The 22,876-nt window shown below is 36.6% G+C and overlaps 1 protein-coding gene across 3 annotated transcripts in view; it reads right to left on the minus strand.

The window, feature by feature from the left end:
• Positions 1-22,876, minus strand: part of tw (Protein O-mannosyl-transferase 2) — a 213,547-nt gene that overhangs the window by 86,719 nt on the left and 103,952 nt on the right. For all 3 annotated transcript variants that reach the window (XM_067139237.2, XM_067139238.2, XM_068225826.1), the window contains 2 exons: positions 9,581-9,787; positions 9,327-9,478 (listed from right to left, as the gene is read on the minus strand). In XM_067139237.2, the coding sequence (XP_066995338.2) occupies positions 9,327-9,478; positions 9,581-9,787 (359 nt within the window). The remainder of the gene's footprint in view (positions 1-9,326; positions 9,479-9,580; positions 9,788-22,876) is intronic.

Below are 22,876 nucleotides of genomic sequence, written 5' to 3' on the forward strand. Positions count from 1 at the left end.
TGAACTCTTCCCAGAAGAACTCTTAAGGTTTCACCTTACTTTTTCCTGCCTGCTGGCTCTTTAGAATTGTGTGCGCGTGCGTCTTTTATTCAAGAATCTTTCAAATTCAAATATTTTCGCACTGCAAGTTGTGTGGTTAAGCTTATTTTTAATATGTACAACTTTTGCTCTCTCAACGATGCATGTGTTTCTACATTCATCCCCGTTTTTATCTCCTCGTGAGATATATTATTTAATGTAACACCTTGTGTAAAAAATGGGTTAAATGAAAGGAGTTACATCACGTTCAAGATCATGCTTTCACGTCTTTGAAAAATGAAATTTACCGTTGGTCTTTATAGCTATTGTTGAGAGTGAAGGAGAATTTCCTGTTGTGTATGTTTATCAGGAACTCAAGGGAGACTTCATTATTTAATCGGAACATAGAAAAATGATGAACTCTTCTCAGAAGAACTCTTAAGGTTTCACTTTACTTTGTCCTGCCTGCTGGCTCTTCAGAAATGTGTGCGCATGTGTTTTATACTCAGGAATCATTCAAGAAGAATATTTTCGCACTGCAAGATGTGTGGTTAAGGTTATTTTTTAACATGTATAACTTTTGCTTTCTCAACAATTCATTTGTTTCTATATTCATCCATGTTTTTATCTCCTTGCAAGATTTGTATTGTTTAATGTAACACCTTGTGTAATATGAATGCCTCCTACACACTGGCCTATTTTCCCATTTTTTGGCTGATGATGACGCCAACACAGCGTCGAAACTAGTCCCAAGTGCAAATACATGTTATAAATAAACTATAACATTTTTGTATTGAAAAGGTGGACCCTTTCTAGTTTTTCCTATCTTCCACTGAATTCCTGCCTGCGATTTATTTACAATATCGGGTACAATGTTCATATTACCCCATACTATAAGGCTCTCTCATGGCTGAAGCCTGATAAACGTCGGCAGCTACACATTTTAACGATGGTGTTTAGAGTACTAGCTGAAAGTCAGCCATTGTATATTTCTTCTAAATTCACCTTTTTTATCATCATTTCACAACTTAAATACACATTCCAGATCCTCTCTTTCTATTCCAGTGCACCGCACAAATTAATAGATCGTTTGTAGTGACCGGCGCCAGATTATGGAATTCCCTGCCAGCTCAGATCAGAGAAACTAGCTCTTTACAAAGATTTAAGGTCACCTTCCGAGACTACCTGCTGAGGACAGCTAACTGAATGGTTGAAGTACAAATGTGTGCGCGCCTGAGGATTAGTCATTATTAAGAGTTTTTAATATTAATTAGTTTTATTATTAACTTAGTAATGTATTTAAATTTGTTCTCAATTCTATTAATATTTTTGTTTGGTTTTAACTATTTTAAATATCTCAGTATTTTATTTATGATTTTGATTAGTATGTGGTTAAGTGGAAGAGAGGGCCTCGAGCCCTAACCTCGCCACTGAAATAAATAAATAAATAAATAAATAAATAAATAAATAAATAAATAAATAAATAAATAAATAAATAAATAAATAAATAAATAAATAAATAGATAGATAGATAAATAAATAAATAAAGTACACCCTCAGTTCGTATGTCAAACGGTTTTGGGGGAATAATTATTTATTTTCTGATCTAACTCTTATTTGAACCCCATAGGGAAGAATTTGAATGTTTTAATCCAACCAGTGAACTTTTGATACTGTACGTCGAACAGTAATGGTGAAATGTATACATTTTTAAGGGTTGAATGTTTTTAGATATTTATTATCGTCTAGAATATAGAAGACCACCCTTCATAAAAAAAATATGTTCGTGCCTGAAACGGTTTCTGGAAACTGGATGTTGTGTTTTTGAGAGTCAACCACCATAAAAACTCCTTAGGGGAGAAATATTTTGAAGTATACAATATTTTACAAATAGGAAATAAAGACGACTCCTCTCGTAAAATTACAACTTTGTACTTCGAACGGTTTTGGAGGGATGAATAATTTTGTTTTTGAAGCTAATATCATTTAACACTTTCGGGGTGGAACGTTAGAAAATATTTTCTATTTCACACCTAGGATTTAAAATATATACCGCTGTTTGGAATTTTGTCTTTGTACATTAAACAATTTTGGAGGAAGGAATATACAGTATATATTTGTTTTTGGATTGTAATCCCCATTTAACTCCCTGAGCAGTAAAATTTGTTTTAAACCTTCTGTTATTTAACACCTAAGATATCATTTGAAATTTTAACTTCATAATTCAAATGGTTTAATTTAAATGCATATTTTTGTCATCATTCCTCAACCCCAGTCAAAACCCCCTAAGAGGTGTATTGTTTTAAGTCCACTTCTTATTTGTATCCTCATAAAAAAGAATTAAACTCCCTTTACACCCCCCTTAAGTTTATTCCAACCTCCCCTCCCCGCCACAAAAAGTGTGTCTTTATTTTTAAAGCGTATTACGAGTACCAATTTTCTCGACTGTACCATCCTTTGTTTTTGAGATATAAGTATCCTCAAACAAAGAATTCAACTCATTTTTCAATTAATTTTTTACCCCCCTCTCTTAAATGGATTTCCAAAAGGAAAAGAATACATGTTTCTTTATTTTTAAAGGAGATTACAAATAAAAATTTCATGTCTGTAACATCTTCAGTTTTTTAGATATAAGTATCCTCATAAAAATAATTCAACCCCTCTCTCAGTCATTTTTAGAATGCCCTTAAATGCGTTTTCTGAAAACAAAAAAATATGTGTTACTTTATTTTTAAAAGAGATTTAAACCAATTTTCATATCTTTAATATGTTAAGTTTTTCAGATATATTGTAGATATGCTCATTTTAAACATTCACCCCCTTTAACATTTCCCCTTCAGTGGATTTTCAGAAAACGAATTATGCGTGTTCCTTTACTTTTACAGGAGATTCCAAATACCAATTTTCACGTCTGTAACATGTTACAGTTTTGAGATGTGTTGTAGATATACTCGTTTAAAAAATTCACCCCCTTTGTACTCCTGTTCACCCCCTCTTAAGTAGTTTCTCCAAAAGCAAAATAAAAAAATACATTTTTCTTTATTTTTAAAGGAGATTCCAAATACCAATTTTCATGACTATAACATCTTCAGTTTTTGAAATATAAGTATCCTCATGAAAGGTATTCAACCCCTTTTGCAACCCCTTTAAGAGGATTTTCTGAAAACAAAAAAAATGTGTTTCCTTATTTTTAGAGGAGATTCCAAATACCAATTTTCACGTATTAAAAATGTTAAGTTTTTGAGATATAGATACACTCATTTTAAAAATTCACCCCCCCCCCTTTCACCCCCTTAGCGGCAGAATAGCCAAAAATTTTCCCTTAGTGAGCACCTACATTGTAATATAAATGTATCCTCAAAATTTCATTATGTCCAGCAGTTTTGGCTTGGCGATGATGAGTCAGTCAGTCAGTCAGTCAGTCAGTCAGTCAGTCAGTCAGTCAGTCAGTAGGTCGGTCGGTCAGTCAGGACATGTTATTTTATATATATAGGCTCCCAAAAATATTTGATAACTACATCAAGCGTCAAGTTAAAATGCACCTAACGTGAGGACCGATACCATTTGCAGTGGCCCTTAACCTAGAGAACAATTGTTGCTTGACGGATTTCAGTATCATTTCCTCTAGTAATAAGACATTACCTCATCTAGAGCGGTTCTTCTGTCCTGAGTTAGTAGTGAAGGAAGGTAATACATCTAAAGAACTTACATATGAAGGGTACGGGGGGAAAAAAGATCAGGGTCCACTATAAGTGAAAAATAGATATTACTATCAGTAGGTAACTAACATGCGAGTCTATGACCATGTTAAATATGGCTAAGCATAAACGATTAGTGTTCTAGAAACACACAATTGAAACCTTAGCGTTGTATGAAAGAACGATCAGGGTCTCACTGGAACCACGAAAGAGCGATCACAGTCCGGACACACCACTAGAGCACATGCGCATGCCGTGTGTCAACAGCTGCTGTTTCCCGCCGAGTTCCATACCTTTTTGTATTGTTTGTCCACTGTGACCATGCAGACCTATTTGTAATTTTTGCTGTATGGTTTAGTGCTTGTTGTTTCAAGTGTATTAAAATGAGTACAGATACATTTGATGATGATGAGGTACATCTCAGAGGTGAATTGTCTGCTAAAAAAAGAGACCCACATAGTGTAAATGAATCGAAGAGAGTATATTTGCCAGAGTCCGGCCACGCGGTGTAGGGAGCAACGCGTCCGCCTGTCACCCGGTGGCCCTGGGTTCGATTCCCTGCTGGGTCAGGGGTTTTTAATTGTAAATGATTAATATCCCTGGCCTGGGAACTGGGTGTTTGTGTCATCCTTAACGTTTCTTTCCCCACATTCAACACTTTACACTTCTGCAATTTCCAAATACACGCAGGTTCCTAACATATGGTACAAGTAGGGGCAAAAGATCTTTCTAGGTCGACGTCCCGAACAAATAGCATTTTTAAAAAAAATTGCCAGAAAACTCAAGTGTTAAGAAACTGCATTAAAATGTATTGGGAGAAATATCCAGAAAACAGTGTTTCTAATGAAACATATAGGGAAATTTTTGTTTCAAAATTCAATATATTATTTGGGTATCCACGTACTTGTATGTGTAGAACTTGTGACAACATAAAGCAAATGAAAAGAGATCTGAGGCTGAGAAATTGAAACTATCATCACATTCTGCTGAGGAAATGGAACAGCTGCTAGAGGAAGAGAGAGCCCTTTTAATGAATATGAAGCTGCACAAACTGGGAGGAAAAGGCGAGCCAGAGAGGAAGCACAGAAGTCAGAAGAACGTGAGGCAATTACAATGGATTTTGGAACAAACCTTAAAATTCATAATTTTAGTACCAGTGATTGTCATTACTGCTCTCAATTGTCTTTTCATGCATTTTATTATTAAATAATATTTTGCACTACTCAAGGAACATAATATTTTGACGTAGGTATCGTTAGGTTTCTTCTTGATTTTTTTGAATTACCGGGCGACGAGTTGCCCATGCGGTTAGGGGTGCGCCGCTGTGAGCTTGCATCCGGGAGAAAGCGGGTTGTAAAGCCACAAGCCAAAAAAAAAAGTTTTTGAATTACAAGAAAGAAACAAACTACTATTAATGGTGAAATTAAAAAAAAAACACTTTTGTAGTAATTAGTGTTCATTTGTATTATTAACAAAGCATTTTCTGTTGACGTGTGTTGAAAACAATATACCTGAAATACAAACTGTTCTATTTTGGTCGCAGAATAATAACAAAAATAAATTTTTGTATTTAATTTCAGGGAAAAACATCAGGGTCCATTGCGTGATGCAACTGTTAACTCGTTTAAAATAACAATTACTGTAAAAGTGGTAAAATTAATTTGCATGTTTGCTTCAAACATCTGATTCTTTGATATTATCAAGACAAATTCTGCATTTCTGAAATTCTTTTCAATGCGAGCCTGCAAACTTTCAATTTGCTCTCCTGAAAAATTTGCTTTATGTAACCCTGATATTTTTTCCCCTGTACCTTTCATATGTTATTAGCAATATCACAGTAAACATTCTGAAAACTATCAAAATGAAGCACTTGTATAACTGTCTTTTTTGAAACGATAATTTGCCTTTCTTTAGGTGTTCAATTATGTAATTTAACATTTGACACTCTATCAAACTGGAACATATATTTGCATTTTTCATAACATTACATTTTTTCTGGTAAACCAGATATTTGTTTTTTCTGAATCAGTTATTGAATATTAATGATAGCTTTTCTCATCATTCTTAACCAAACTCTCAATATTTTCAGTCAATTACTAAAACAGATTGTTGGTAGTAGACTTCAAACATAAGACAAATGAAACGCAGAAACTTATTACGAAAAAACCAAGGATTAAAACTTGGAAGTTGCAAGAAGTCCAAATAAAGGAAGAATACAAACTAAGGATTCAACAGAGTTTGCCGAAGTGTGAAGTAACCAGCGTTAATGAAGAATGGAAAGCCTTCAAAGACACCTTTGTGGGAGAAGCCAAAAACCTATGTGGAGTTACAAGTTCTATCAAAAGAAAAAAGGAGACACCATGGTGGAATGATAGAGTGAAAACAGCGGTGAAAGAAAGAAACCAAATAAAGAAGGCACTGGATAAGGAAAAACAAAAACAGGGACAAGAACGAAATGAACAAGAAATACAAAGACTTCAAGGAGTATACAGGAACAAGAAACTTGCTGTAAAGAACATTGTAAGGGAAGAAAAAGAGAAGAAATGGAATGAGTTTGCAGACAAACTGGAAGAGGACAGTAGAGGAAATATGAAATTGCTACACAGAGTAGTGAAAAACAAGCGAAGGGATCAAGAGACCATAAAAGCAATAGAACGTGATGATGGAACTCTGGCACAAGAAGAGGGAGAAATTAAACAAGAACTCAAGATCTATTTCGAAAAGCTGCTGAATGGAGATACAGAAAACATAACAACGGATAGAGGAGAGCCAAGTCGAGGAACCACAACTGAACCACCAATTACATGGCTTGAGGTTGAAAATGCGCTCAAGAGCATGAAGAAAGGAAAGGCAGTGGGCATAGATGAACTAAGTGCAGATATGCTGAAAGCAGCGGGAGTTCCAGGAATCCAATGGCTCTATAGACTGCTCAACAAGATATGGGAGGAAAATACTGTTCCTGAGGACTGGAAGATGGGCATCATTGTACCTCTGTTCAAGAAAGGAAGCCGACGAAAATGTACTAATTACCGTGGTATCACACTACTGTCTCATGTCCTGAAAATATTGGAAAAAATAATAGAGACCAGAATCAGAGATATTGTTGAACCAATTTTGGAAGAAGAGCAGTATGGTTTCAGACCCGGAAGGTCAACTACAGACCTTATATTTGCAATTAGGATGCTAATGGAAAAATACTGGGAGAAGAACAAGCCTTTATTCCTAATATTTTTGGACATTGAGAAAGCATACGATAGTGTACCAAGGGAAAGAATTTGGCAATGCATGAAAGAACTTCAAGTGCGAGATAGCCTCATAGACAAAGTGAAAATGTTGTATAGTGGGAACAGAAGCTGTATTCAAGTAGGATGTGGTTTGTCGGACTGGTTTGAAACAAAGAGAGGAGTGCAGCAGGGCAGCTCATTGTCACCACTTCTATTTATTATTGTAATGGATGTAGTAATGAAATCTATTAAAAGGAAAGAACATGGAGATATCAAAGCCTTCACATTTGCAGATGATGTTGCGATCTGGAGTGACTCAGAAGATGAATTGGGAGAGAGAATACAAAGCTGGAATGAGGAGTTTAAGAAATATGGTTTAAACATCAGCAAGACCAAGACGGTGGTGATGAAAGTGTATGGGGAAGGAGCAGAACCAATAGTCATGTTAAATGAAGCTCAACTGGACAGCGTTCCAGTTTTCAAATACTTGGGTAGCGTTATATCAAATGACAACCTAGCAAAACATGAGGTGAACAATCGAATCAATAAGGCAACACAATTCTACCACCAGGTAAGACACCTGCTGTGGGATGAGCAAATACCGATGAAAACAAAAATGTCATTGTACAAGTCCTATTATACACCAATTCTTACATACAGTCTCGAAACCACAACACTGACCAATAGAGATAATTCCAAACTTCAGGCAGCTGAAATGAAATTCCTACGCACTATGATCCAGAAAACCAGGAAAGACAAGATTAGGAATGAGAAAATAAGAGAAGAAGTAGGAATAGACAATTCTCTCCTAAATAAGATTCAGATATCAAGACTGAAGTGGTTTGGTCACATGAAGAGGATGCCAGTAAACAGAACTGCAAGGAAGGAATTTGACAGAAAGGTAGAAGGAAGACGACCCGTGGGAAGGCCACGGAGGAAATGGATAGATTTAGTTAAGAGCGATGTAATGCTGAGAGGTCATGATTGGGACAAGTTGGTGGAGGAAGAATGGTACAAGGACAGGATGAGTTGGAGGAGGCTCATATACCACACCCGGGAAACTGGAGATGGTTTAGGATGATGATGATGACTAAAATTTTAGCTTCAGAATAGCTTTCAGGTAGTCAGTCATTAGAGACACATTCATTTTCATCATACTTGTGCACACTCTGGTGTGCTGAACTTCATTACACATTGACTGCTGTTTCAGGTAGGTTCAATCTTGGCTCCGTCGTGTGGTATTTGAAGGTACTCAAAGAATCAGCCTCATCTTGGTGGATTTACTGGCTTATAAAAAATTCTTGTGGTACAAAATTCTAGCATGTTTGCATTTCCAAAAAGCATATATATGGTAAGTAAGAGTAGTTAGCTATAGGCTTTTACGTCGCACCAACACAGATAGGTCTTATGGCGGCGATAAGTTAGGAAAGGCCTAGGAGTCGGAAGGAAGCGGCTGTGGCCTTAATTAAGGTACAGCCCCAAATTTGCCTGGTGTGAAAATGGGAAACCACGGAAAACCATATTCAGGGCTGTGAACAGTGGGATTCGAACCCACTATCTCCCGGATGCAAGCTCACAGTTGCGCACCCCTAACTGCATGGCCAACTCGCCTGGTAGTAAAAGTAGTTAGTGGAACATAAAACCATTATTATTTATTTATTTATTTATTTATTTATTTATTACTAGATCTGAATCTTTTCTCCACATGTGAACACCTTCATCCTACCATCACAGGAAACACTGTTGCATTTGTCTTAACATTTTACCCCAGTCTTATGGCAAATTACCAATATGACCAACCTGTTTCTTACAAGCCTATCATATGATACCTCTCAAAGTCACTGAACTGTGCAAAGGTGCCAATGATTCCATTTTCGTGGCATGGTATATAGCTCAAAACATTAACAATGTAACCCAATATCATTTACACTGTTCGAATATTGCCACATGGCATCACTGAACTCTACAGCTCTAGCATACTGCAACTCTCCTGTAATAGAATTGTGAGCTACCATTACCATGTCAATATACAGTAAATGTTAAACTGCAAAACATTAACAATGTAACCCAATATCATTTACACTGTTCGAATATTGCCACATGGCATCACTGAACTCTACAGCTCTAGCATATTGCAACTCTCCTGTAATAGAATTGTGAGCTACCATTAACCATGTCAATATACAGTAAATGTTAAACTGCATGGATAAGTCTATCATATCATACACTTTGGCATTTCCAGTATGTACCCTTTAGGGTATCATTCTTTTTCAGTTCCTGTCAGTATATTTCAATGACTTCAAGAATAAAAAGTTTTAAAATAATCTTATAAGAGCAGCATCTAGGAGAAGGGAAGAAAATGAAATCCAAAACGAATTGTACCAACCATTTAGGTAATTGTTTGCCACTTGACGTCAGGATACAGTTCTTCAGATAATGGACAAATTTCAATTTACTTGAGACAGTTGTTACTACATCTCCGTCTTGTCCATTCACAATAAGAACTTTCCACACATCATTAGCATCTCCAGTCCCATTCTGAAAAAGGAAAATACTTGCATATATATAACATAAAATACATTTTTTTCAATCATCATACTGATAAGTAAATACATAATTTCTATAGTTGATCTCACTAACCTCTCCATAGCCTGTTACTTGATAGTGTTTCCTAGACAGTGGTGCAGGAACCCTATGAGAATGAATGTTCCGCCGGGTTGGGACGTGTTCTAGTCTTATCAAATCACCATGTTTCACCAACTCCACAGGGTCAGACTCAGTAACTTCAGCATTGAATTTCTTTATCAGAAAATTATTATTTTCATCCTTATGAGAATACACTGTCACCTGTAACAAAGCAAGCATAATACCATACAACTACTGACCCAGTCAGCTAGGTCCTTATGTACAGTCTTACTGTATACAATGTTATATTATCACGAGTGTTTCACTACCAAAACAGAAAAGGAAAATAAAGTGAGGCAAGAGGCCCTTGCTACTGCACCCACACAACAGGAACACACTTCATTGATTAGGATATCAGAAATGTAAAATATCAATGAACCTTTCCAAAAGGGCCCAGTCTGTCATATTTCTTTCTCTCTCTCTCTCTCTCTCTCTCTCTTTCCTTCTTTATTTCTTTCTTTCTTTCTTTCTTTCTTTCTTTAATTACTTAACTAATTTTAGTAGGTGAGTTTGTATTCCTGCACATTACTTTCCTATTTGTAATGCATTATAAAGAATACTCTTAATTTAAATAACGGCTTAGTAAAAGGTTGAGAATGGAAATGGCAGAAGCAAAACCTTTTCAGGAGTTATATTAGAAGTGTTAATTTATCTACCTATGACAACATTTGGCAACCTAGCTGAAAATCAAATCAGTGATAATGATTATCTTTGTTGTTTTAAGGGGTCACCATATGAACGGGATGAAAATGTGAATTTCTTCTTTATCACTACACACTGTTACTAAGAATGCACATATAAAGAGATAACAATTAATTTTCCATTTTCTGTAATGTAAATTTTTTGGAGGAGATTACCTTTTACAACTTTAGGCCTATGTATTCCAGGACTTGCAAACTGTCAAGTCTACACAATTGCAAATGGACATGATATATAAAACTAGTTTAGAAACCATATATATATATATATAAAAGAGTTTTGTCTGTACATTACTCAGAATTTAAAAAAAAAGAGGTATTTCTGTATCGGTTGTTTCCACAGTAAATGGGAAAGGTAATTGTTAATTTTCCATCATCTATGTCTGTCTATATATATGTAACCGGGCGAGTTGGCCGTGCGGTTAGGAGTGCGCAGCTGTGAGCCCACATCTGGGAGATAGTGGGTTCAAACCCCACTGTCGGCAGCCCTGAAGATAGTTTTCTGTGGTTTCCCATTTTCACACCAGGCAAATGCTGGGGCTGTACTTTAATTAAGCCCACAGTCACTACCTTCCAATTCCTAGGCTTTTCCTGTCCCATCATTGCCATAAGACCTATCTGTGTCGGTGCAACATAAAGCAAAAAAAAAAAAAAAATCTATATATGTATGCGTATCATGAGAGTATGGATGAACAGAATTTAATGAAAATCGGTATGCAAAATCAGGGAATTAGGCACTACATTCTAGGCTATAGATAATTTTATTCACTCTTAGCGAAATGGCAGATTACGGGAAGGCCTAAAACTTAATTCTCAAATAACAATGTTATTATTGTTCCTAATGATAAACACTACATAACAGAAGTAATAGATAATACAGTTTACGATCACTTAGGTCTGCAACATTATGTATGGATTCCCCTTCCTTAAACCGTCACAAGAAGTTTTTTTCTGAGTCAAATATTCTACCTTTCCATAAGCAAACTGCATTTTCATCATCAGTCTTTATGTATAAGCTAGACAGGAAATTAATCCACTTTGCTGTAAATTTTTCCCATTTTAGTGAAATTCATAGATGTAAAAATAGAGGATCAATAAGGATATATCCCTCTCACTCCAATTCAGTAAAGTATGGAGTGAAAGGCATAGGGAATGTTTAGGGAATGTTTAGAGAATGTTTTAGGCATGTTTAGGGAATATAATGTACTGCCTCCTATTATAAAGAACTCTAAATTGGTTAAATGTTTTAAGAAAAAACTGAAAGAATATTACTCTTATACAGATATCTGAATATAAGCTCTATATAACTTACCTTAATTATTACATTAATATATTGCCCATATTTAATATCTTACAGCCATGCAATATCTGAATAAAATTCTGAAAAGCTATGATGCTAACATGTTAAAACAACAACAGCTACGTCTTAGTTATCCAAAAATGTACTTTTTACCTTACTGAAAAAGCTGTAGTATTTGAAATGTAATTATTGTGTCGCCTTAAGAAAAGTATGTACTGTACTGCCCCTATCACGAGCCCGAGTGTCATGGGACCTTTTGTAACTAACTAACTAACAAACAAACAAACAAACAAGCAAACAGTTTTACCATACCGGCTATGATAACAGAGATATTCATGAATTTAGATATTTGAATATTATCTTATCAATGAAACTTATCAACGCCGAGCCACGAGAAAATAGCTGAACAGAAAAGAATGAAAACTGGTATATAAAGTCTGGGAATAAAGTAATATAGTCTATGATATAAACAATTTTATTCACACTGTGTTAAATGGCAGTTTAGGGGAAGGCCTAAAATTTAATTCTAAGATATCAATGTTATTAGTGGTCCTTTCGATAATTAATACATAAAAGAAGTTGTAGAGAATACAATTTCTGATCATTTATGTCTCATACAGTTTTACCACGCCAGCTACGATAACAGAGATATTCACAATTTAGACCTTTGTCGCTTAGTCCATGTTAATGCCGAGCATCGTTAACATGGAAATATTGTTCAGTCGTGTTAACTGGTGATAGAGGTGTTTTTGTCATGATTCTCTTAAGGTGAAAAACCATGCACTCATCAGCCCATACTGGCAAGGGAAACTGTAAAGATGACTGCTGAAGTGGGATAAAGTCTCGAAGGAATGCCGTGAAAGGAGGAAGGACTCCCTTTACTTTGGATGCCCTAATATCACAGTCAAAAGAAAACTAGACGTGAAGGCCCACAGTACTGAAGGTCAATAAAATTGATCAACAATAATACTACATTGAGTACTGTTTGCTGTAATGTGCTCTGCCTCTTCTGCTACCACTTATCTCCAATACATGGTGTTATTGTTGCATGTCAAGTACAACAGCCTGCCTCGATACTGGCAGGAAGAATCTGGGGAGTTAGATAACTTTCCTTTTTAGCATGCCATTCCCCTGGTATATACATGTTCTTTCAACTACTTGTACATGACACAATGGTTCATCATAGTATTCCAGCAATTCGATCCCTGCTATGAGGCTCTGATAGGAATGGGTTGTGTGCAAATTTAACGGAAAACGGCAGTGCAATGTTCACCGGTGTCTGTGGCCGGGACACTCCAGCTCTGGAAGTTGGCAATGTCAGAACGCCAGCATAGTACTGTTCGTGAAAAGTGAGAACCTCTGCAGAATTTTTCCATTTGATCGAGCACTTCACATGATAACATTGCTTTTAAACTTGACAGTCCAGTCTGTTAATATTGTATTCTAACAAGAATACTGACATCATTGTAATGACCTATATAGAGTTCAGTTTAATATCTGTATGTGTCTGTCACAGCATCATGGGAAAACTGATGCATGGATTTTAATGAAACTTTATATTTCAGTTTTGAATAAGGTCGAGTGCATGTGTCTGTCACAGCATCATGGGAAAATGGATGCATGGATTTTAATGAAACTTTGTATTTCAGTTCAGAATAAGGTCGAGTCTGATCTATTAGTTGTTCAAAAAATTTCAGGAGCGTGGGGTGTCTCAAAGTGGCCTAAAGCATAAAAATTGATATATCACTCTTACAGTTGGTTTTACAAGAAAATAGCTCATGACATTTTTGTCTATACCTGTTTCCCCAGGCAAAATCTGAACAAAAATCTGAAATTTAGAATTGTGGACATTTTATTGTATTCATAATATTTACTTTCAGATAGTTGTGAGGAAAATCACAAGATTATGTACATATTTCCAATTTTACCATGTAATTTGAATCACAAGCAGCCACTGGCTATTGTTATTAAGATTTCATTATATAATGAATGGGAGTCAAGGTAAACTCTGCTACTAACAAATATGGAATACCGCGGGCATCTTAGTGCTGGTCCCAAACTGGATAAAGGAGTAGGGTTGGAGAGATTAGATGACCTCACGGTAGGAGTAATCCAGTAGGAGTAATCAAGCATCCAGAGGTGCCAACCATTACGGATTGTCCGTATTGATTACGGATTTCACTTTGCAATTATGGCATTACGGTCAAAGGGGAAATTATTATGGAAAAGCAACTTTATCACGATAAAAATTATTTTCTACAAAAAAAGGAAAGAAGTAAAAAAGATTCAAAGGAAAGAAGAAAAAAAGGTTCAATCCCTTAGAGCATTACTGGTCAACCCTCCTCGTTTCAGTGTTTGTAAGTTGGCAACTTTACATATCTGTCAGTTATTTGGTCATCACTTCCTTTTGTTTCCAGTGAGCGTTGTGAAATCACAGCCAGCTGCATAGATATACACTGCCGTCTTAGCCAGAATGACGCATCAAGTCGGCGGTGAAATAGGGTCTACTCCTTGCTGCTGTTCTCCAGTGCATACATTTGCCTCTCTCTTTGTTGTGTGCGTACACGTGAGTGGTATATTTAGTGCGTTTCAATTCTAATTATCCCAGTTCGTTGATTTGAAAAGAAGTGATTGGTTTCGTAAAATGAAGCAGAGCAATTGTCAAATTGCATCTTCTTCTAAGAAGACAGCAGTGTTACAGAAATATCAAGACGGTTACACAAACGAATGTCCATGCCTACTTGTTTCACATGTTAGTGAAAACCACGTGTTCTGCAGTGTGTGTTCATGTGATTTCTCTGTGGCTCACGGTGGATGAGTGATTGCAGAAGACACATAGAATCCAAGAAACATCACACATATGGTGAATCAAAATTACGAAACCAGTCTGTTTCATCGTTCCTCGTAAAAAGTAATGAAACTGTGGTGACAAATGCCGAATTGCTGTTCACATCATTTCTTTTGGAGCATAATGTTCCGTTTTCAGTTGCAGACCATGCTGAAATGTATTTAGATCAATGTTCCCCAACTCTAAAATATCTCAGAAATATGGCTGTGCAAGAACTTAAAACTCTGCTTTAAGTCAATACACGGCACCCGAGGCAAAAAAGGAAATAAGTTAACTTTTGCAAATAACGCCTTTTTCTTTGGCTACTGATGGTAGTATGGATTCAAATGTAGTTAAACTTTATCCTATAGTTGTATCTTTCTTCGATGCTCACAGAGGCCACATATCAACACTTCTATTGTCATTGTTAGAGAGTACTGACAACACAGGCGAGGAAATTTTCTCTGTTATTAATAATGAATTGTCTTCTTTACCCATTCCATGGGAAAATGCGATTTATTTTTCATTTGACAATGCATACACAGTGATAGGGGCAAATAAAGGTGTTGTTGCCAAATTTGTGAAGGACAGGCATTCTTCTGTTTATGTCCTGAGTTGTTTATGTCATCTCACATACATCTGTGCACAAAAACCAGCAGCCCAATTACCAATCAATGTAGAGAACTTTTTGGTTCAGTTATATTACTACCTTGATAAGAGTTCTAGAAGGCAAAACACGTTGAAAGTATATTAGGCTGTTCGTGGCACAGACGGTCACAAAATGTTGAAATATGTCAGTACTCATTGGCTCTCGTTTCTTCAGTCTATTAATCGAGTTCTCGAGCACCGGGAAGCTTTGACACTCATGTTTTGTAGTGAGCCTCACCATAAAAATGAGAGCACCAAGCAGTTTGAAACTGTAAAATCTTTCATACAAGACCCACACACAAAACTGTTTTGCTACTTTCTTCAGTGTACACTTCCTGTCTTTAACTCAGTGAATTTATTTCTGCAACAAGATGCTCCAGCTATACATCTTCTTAGGAAGAAACTTACTGGTCTCTTAACTGACCTATTGGTCAGATTTGTTCTGCCATGATCTATTCAGTCAGAATCTACCTCCCTTTTGAGTGTTGAATTCAAGAGGAGGAAATACCAGAAAGCCAATTATAACTTGGTAATTGGAGAAAAAGCCAAGGCATACTTGAAAGTTAATGACTGTGATGAAAGGCTGTTTTATAATTCGAAGAGAGTTTTATATGTCAACTTGCAGTTACATTATCAGGAAATTTCCCCTTGATGATGAATTTCATCATCATGCCAAAATTGTAGACATCTCTCTCAGAATGAAGGTTTCCTGTTCATCTCTTGCATATTTTCTTCAAAGATTCCCAAGTTTGGTCAAGGAAAGTGAACATGACATATGTGAAGAGGAATTTGCAGTTTACCTGAATATATTGTACATGGACCTAACATTGATGTGAACTGGGGCAACATTGCAGAGCTTAAAAATGAAAGTGGACAAATTAAGTATAAAGCCTTAGTATTAAGTGTACCTCACAGTAACTCTCCCACAGAAAGAGTTTTCACTGTTATTAGAAAAAATCAGACAGAATTCAGGCCTATATTAAATACATCTACACTGGAATCGCTTATGGTTCTGAAGACGAAAATGTCACCTCAGGGGGAGGTATGTTTCAAGAAAACCTACACTGAAAAGCAGGTGCTGGGTGTGAAACAAGTTAAAATAATTTTTAATCACAAAACTAACAGGTAATGGCCAAATGTTATTGTGTAATATGATATGTTTTAGAATATATTTCTGTTGGAAAAGGCAAACGGGATGATTTGGATTTGATTCGTAAACGTTTTAGGGGGGGGGAGAGCGGTGAGCGAGTTAAAAATGGGATTACTGATAACCCACTTCAAAGGTTGGCACCTCTGAGCATCTAACTAGGGCTCAGGTCTACTCAAGCCAAGGTGGGAAAGTATGGTACTGAGGGCTGAATGGCATTTGAATAGTTTAAATCAGTGTCGCAAATTATCTTTTTAGGGCACGAGGCGACAGTCTACTGTACTTAGCCATTCCAACATACAGGAGCTCTGTGCTGGGCAACTTTTATTTCTCCAGCACTCATGGGGCCAAAAACGAAAGCCAACAATCTTTTTGAAAACACAAAACCTACTGAAGGAGACGCTGTGAGGAACCCTTCTCAAGATTAGCAAGGAGCTACAAATAGCAGCACACAGCAAGAAGGGAAGGAGCTGGGAAAGGCTGCTTCCAATCCAAATAGGCTACAATCTAGATAGACCCAAACTATGTGGCACAACTAGAAGAAGTTTAAAATAAGGGAGACATGTTCAAACTGATAGTGAGAGCACTATGCAACCAGGACAGAAGGGCCAATCTCTTTACAATACCAACTGTACCAGGCACTGGGACAGACTTCCAAGAAAATTACGACCAGTCCTGAGACACCATGTTGTCTAATGAAAAACCTGTTAAGAGAGCTAAGTCCACAACTGGTATCTAGGTCTCATATCTGGGAACTATAGCATCTCATAAGCATACCCTGATGATAAAATGAATGAAGAAAATGTCAAAGACATCCAAATAGAAATTTCGAACAGAAGAGACAAGACCAACTCTGGAGATCCCCTACCTCTTCTCATGACTTACTCCCTGCAGAATGGGGGTTTTTAATATACTATTGTGAGAACCAAGACACTTGAAACAGATTAGCACAAAATCTAAACTCAGCCAAACTTGTCCTTAAGAAGGCTATCATTTTTTGTGTACTGTGTTGTCTGTTTCATTCTGATGCATAATAAGTGTCATCTTTTGTAACAGAAGGTTTCAATGAATGGAAAAATGTTTAGTTTGGCTGAAGGACCACAAAAATTCCCTTTGTCACAGAAATGATATCCCCACTTTAAAAGAAAGTGGAGAAAATTGGGGAAAATCAATTCAAAAGTAATGGAAGTGTTAAAAACAGGAAATAAGTTATTGGAAAATGGTTCTATAGAGAGTAGTAGCTGCAATAAAAGACTTAGCTTCTCTTGAATTGTCATTTAGAAATTCAGATGAAAGATTTGGTTTAAATAATAATAATAATGAAAAATCCAAAGAAATATCTGAAGAAAAATCCCACACTGTAAATCAGCATCTTTCTTTGGCAGTTTTATACTATTGTGAGGTTATGGACTTTAAAAAGATATATGAAAAGACATGCTGTATCCATTATTTCCCCTGATTTACAGATCAAAGCAGGATGAAAAATAAAGGCCACTTTCAAACTGTACATTTATGATTTCTTTCCCTCTCTCTCTCCATTCTACTTGATCTGCACTCCGTTCCAGGCCTATGGCCTTATGAGAAATCCAAGCCTGCCCACCTAGTAACCAAATTTGCATGACGTTATTTCATAGAGGAATTTGAAATGGTAGAGAAAATATTTGCTGCATTCAAAATTGGGATGTCCAGCAAGATAGCTGCTTCTTTTGCCCACATCTTTAATTGGTGAATTGTGTGACCTATGTCATGCAATTTCCAGAATTTGGTGTAAATATACTCACAAATTTGAGCATTTCTGTGTTCTAGCATGCCACCTCTCTCAAGCACCTTTACTATGAATATTTGCCCCACTTTGGTGATGTCTTGAATTTTCAGGCAGTTGCTGCAATGGTTTTCTTTGCAATCTTGACAGTGTCATAAATATTTCAGATTGCTTTTCAGAAAACTGTTCATTTTCTGTTTCACTCTTGAGGGGTGATGGTTCATAGGAACTGGAAATGGTTGCCATGTGTCCTGGGAGCCCCCAGTGTATCACTATCTTTAGTGAAAATGTCCAATATTCCATCATTATCATATTACAATATCTGTCCTTCCCACTTGACAACACCGTCATCGACGTGTAGCTCCAGTATGTTATACAACTCTCATGCAATGAGACTCTTATTGTACATAGGATGCATGTTGTCTACTTGGTAATTCAGCATCACCTCATTCCCCAGTATCATTATAACAGATTGAGCGTTACAAGTCATTTTGACAAATACACAATAGCATGCACATATTCCACATACAATATTCATTAGCACAGGAATAGACGCACGACTTAAATCAGACTGCTAAAGCAAGTCCGTAATGCACACAGGGCAGGATATCTTCCAGGCATCTGCAGTATCACATAGACATCATGGTTGACAGATATAGCGTATTTGGCACATTATGACTGCAAACATTACAGTTGCCACCTCCCCCATTTTCATAAGCCTTATTTTAGGTGTTGTGGGTGGTTGCAAAATGCTGTATTTCACACAAGTTACTTTAGTCTCTTGCTTTGTTCACCATAGAAGGTTTTGTAACAATTGTTGTTGTTAGGAGGTCCAAAAGCTTCCCTTGTCAATAGTAGCTGACGGCTCTCTGACAGAACAGGAGCTACCATACCAGTGTTCTAAGAATGAAACAAACAGAGAGGACTGGTGACTTCTGAGAGAATGTAAATTGAACTAAGAGAAGACGGTAACCCCTGCCATACGCCTAAAATCTGCATGCATCCACAATTTTTTTTCCCTTACTTACTGATAACCATATACAAGGTGTTATGGGTATACGTGCAGATATATTGCTAGTCAGCAAAGAAATATACATCTCACAATATATTCTATGTACTTTTTACCTTGTCCTATTAGTTCTCCCTAACTGAGCCAAATATTTCCGGACCTACAGTAATGTGTTTCGAACGGCCATAGCAGGATACACCGGTTATGTCATTCTGGCCTCGTGTAGTGGAGGTACAGTAGCTGAGTATAGGGGTTGTTGAACCTGTTTCTTATTGCAGACCAACACATGCTGTTGTGCACTTCCCCTAAGCACTTGGCAAGTAGGGGAGGCTGACTCACGTGCCATTCCACTTGCTGTACTCGAAAACCGGTCTAGGGAACTCTGTCTGAAAAGTACACATAATTCTTACAGAAGTATCCACTCTTGTACCTTCTCAGGTTGCCGCCGAGTGTTATGTTGGACTCGTTTACGTACAGTACATGACGTCGAAGATCCGTACCACCACATACATGCGAATCAAGTGTTGTGCAGTTGTGTGTGATTTATAAGACGTCAGTGGCATTACTCAGTGATCCAAGTGGAAAAAAAATGAAGGGAAATATTTAATATGTTAATGACAAATGGGCGCAACATTTCTGTGCTGTTATTATGAAAGTCAATGATGAATTTCTGAAAATAGACAATGCGAGTTGTCTACACCATATTCATAATATTTTCAGGTCAATAAAAGGACCGTGGACACTGAAAAGAAGACTATAAGTATTCAGTGAAATTGTTATTAATGAGACAAATGTCAAAAACCATAGTTGCATCCATGCGTGAACACTGCTTGAAGGATAAAGAGCTACTATGGAAGTGCCGCTGGGTATTTGTAATAGAAGGCTTATTACTGGACAGTAAGTGCCGATAATTAAAATGATGACAGTAATTGACCCGTTTCATTAGAGCTTCCATAATAATAATGTTACTACTACTACTACTACTACTACTACTACTACTACTACTGAAAATAATATCTTTATGTTCCACTAACTAATTTTCACGGTTTTCAGAGATGCCGAGGTGCCAGAATTTTGTACTGCAGGACTTTTTTAATGCAAGTATATCTACAGGCAGGGCACTGGCATATTTGAGCACCTTCAAATACCACCGAACTGAGCCGCCATCGAACCTGCCAAGTTGGGATCAGAAGACCAGCGCTCTATCGTCCGACCTACTCAGCCTGGCATTAGAGCTTAGAGTAAGTTGGTGTTGCGGTTAGGGGCGCGCAGCTGTGAGCTTGCATTTCAATCAGTCACTACAGATCTGCATTTAGGGCAGTCGCCCAGGTGGCAGATTCCCTATCTGTTGTTTTCCTAGCCTTTTCTTAAATGATTGCAAAGAAATTGGAAATTTATTGAACATCTCCCTTGGTAAGTTATTCCAATCCCTAACTCCCCTTCCTATAAACAAATATTTGCCCCAATTTGTCCTCTTGAATTCCAACTTTATTTTCATATTGTGATCTTTCCTACTTTTAAAGACACCATCCAAACTTATTCATCTACTGATGTCCTCCCACGCCATCTCTCCACTGACAGCTCGGAACATACCACTTATGTCTCAAATATTATTACAATATTTTTAAGTCCATCTGTTCAATACAATACAATATAATCCAATATTTCATATGGTTAAAATTTTATACATAATACATAAAAGTCAATGGTACATGTTTCACCCTCCTTTATGGGCATCATCAGCCTATATCAATCTTAAAAATAATACATATGGAGTCTTTCTAATCTTATAAATTATGAACAATGATTTCGTAAAACATAATACAATAACATCTAAAACAACGATAATGCACCAAAGTGTATTAAGCTAGCATTGCTGGAACAGCCCGACGTACTTAATACGCACCGTACGAAAAAAACCCGATCATTTCTTCCAACAAATGTTTCAACAGTCTTTTGGATCCAATTGACTACCAACATAATTACTGACATCCGCTAGCTTTGACATACGTTTTATCATTAGCAACGCCTCCACAAGAAGTTCCATTTTCTTTTCTACTTTCAGATATATCAACCGTATACATTTTAACAAGTTTATTACGTTCACACTTCTGTTTTAAATAACTGACAGTGATTTTTACCATCTTGGATTCATACTATGGGAACTGAAGAAACATCCCCCTTTGATGATTGTGTTTACACTCAAGGCCGTCACAGTCTTAATGACATATAACAAAAGGATCCATTTTAGTTTTAAACTCTCAAATATTCATGTTTAACCATGTTTTAATCTTCAAAAACTGTTAATTTACACTTTTTTTTAACACACTTTGGTGCATTATCGTTGTTTTAGATGTTATTGTATAAGGTTTTATGAAATCATTGTTCATAATTTATAAGATTAGAAAGACTCCATATGTATTATTTTTTTAAATGATATAGGCTGATGATGCCCGTAAAGGAGGGTGAAACATGTACCATTGACTTTTATGTATTATGTATAAAATTTTAACCATATGAAATAGTGCATTATATTGTATTGTATTGAACAGGTGGACTTAAAAATATTGTAATAATATTTGAGACATACGTCAACTTCAATACGGAACCAAAATGAGAATAGTTACTTGTAACATACCACTTAGTCGAGCAGCTCATCTCCTTTCTCCCAAGTCTTCCCAGCCCAAACTTTGCAACATTTTTGTAACGCTACTCTTTTGTCGGAAATCGCCCAGAACAAAGTGGGTGCGAACTCCATTGTCGGCAGCCGTGAAGATGGTTTTCCGTGGTTTCCCATTTAAACACCACGAAATGCTGTGGCTGTACCTTTATTAAGGCCATGACTGCTTCCTTCCCACTTCTATCCCTTTTCTGTCCCATGGTTGCCATATAACCTATCTGTGTCGGGTCGACATAAAACCAATTTTAAAATGTCATCCTATTTAGGACATTATACAACTGTTGAGATTCATAGTTATAAACAATGAGAAGTATTTTCTGGGCAGACATTATTGACTACCGAGTAGTCAATAATAATCATAATAATAAAATCAATCAATCAATCAATCAATCAATCAATCAATCAATCAATCAATCAATCAACCAATCAATCAATCAATCAATCAATCAATCAATCAATCAATCAATCAATCACTACTGATCTGCATTTAAGGCAGTCGCCCAGGTGGAAGATTCCCTATCTGTTGTTTTCCTAGCCTTTCCTTAAATGATGATGATGATGATAATAATAATAATAATAATAATAATAATAATAATAATAATAATAATAATAATAATAATGAAAGTGTTATTTGCTTTACGTCCCAATACCTACTTTTATGGTTTTTGGAGACGCTGGGGTACTGGAATTTAGTCCCGCAGGAGTCCTTTTTACGTGCCAGTAAATCTATCGACACAAGGCTGATGTATCTGAGCACCTTCAAATACCACCGGACTGGGCTAGGTTCGAACCTGCGAAGTTGGACTCAAAAGGCCAGCACCTCAACTGTCTGAGCCACTCAGCCCGGTAGGAAGCACGAAATGTAGGTAAGTTTAATTTATTTAGTTGCATAACATGTCCATTATTCGTTTGAAACAAAACGTTCAATGTGTTCGATATTTCAATTCTGATTCTACTCATTTAGACATCCTATACCATGCATATTTTCGTTGATGTAAAGAACTTTGTTTACATTCACGTCTGGCTTCTTTGCCTTCTTTCTTCTACCTTTACGCAATGCACAACGGGGATCGTACCATATTTTTCATCCCGGCACGCTATCCCAACCCTATGCTCCAATAATTATGTCACACGCTCGTACAGATCCCGCAATGACACAAGTTTTCAGGTCATTTCTATA

This window comes from Anabrus simplex, chromosome 2 (assembly GCF_040414725.1).
Source record: "Anabrus simplex isolate iqAnaSimp1 chromosome 2, ASM4041472v1, whole genome shotgun sequence".
Classification (NCBI taxonomy): domain Eukaryota; kingdom Metazoa; phylum Arthropoda; class Insecta; order Orthoptera; family Tettigoniidae; genus Anabrus; species Anabrus simplex.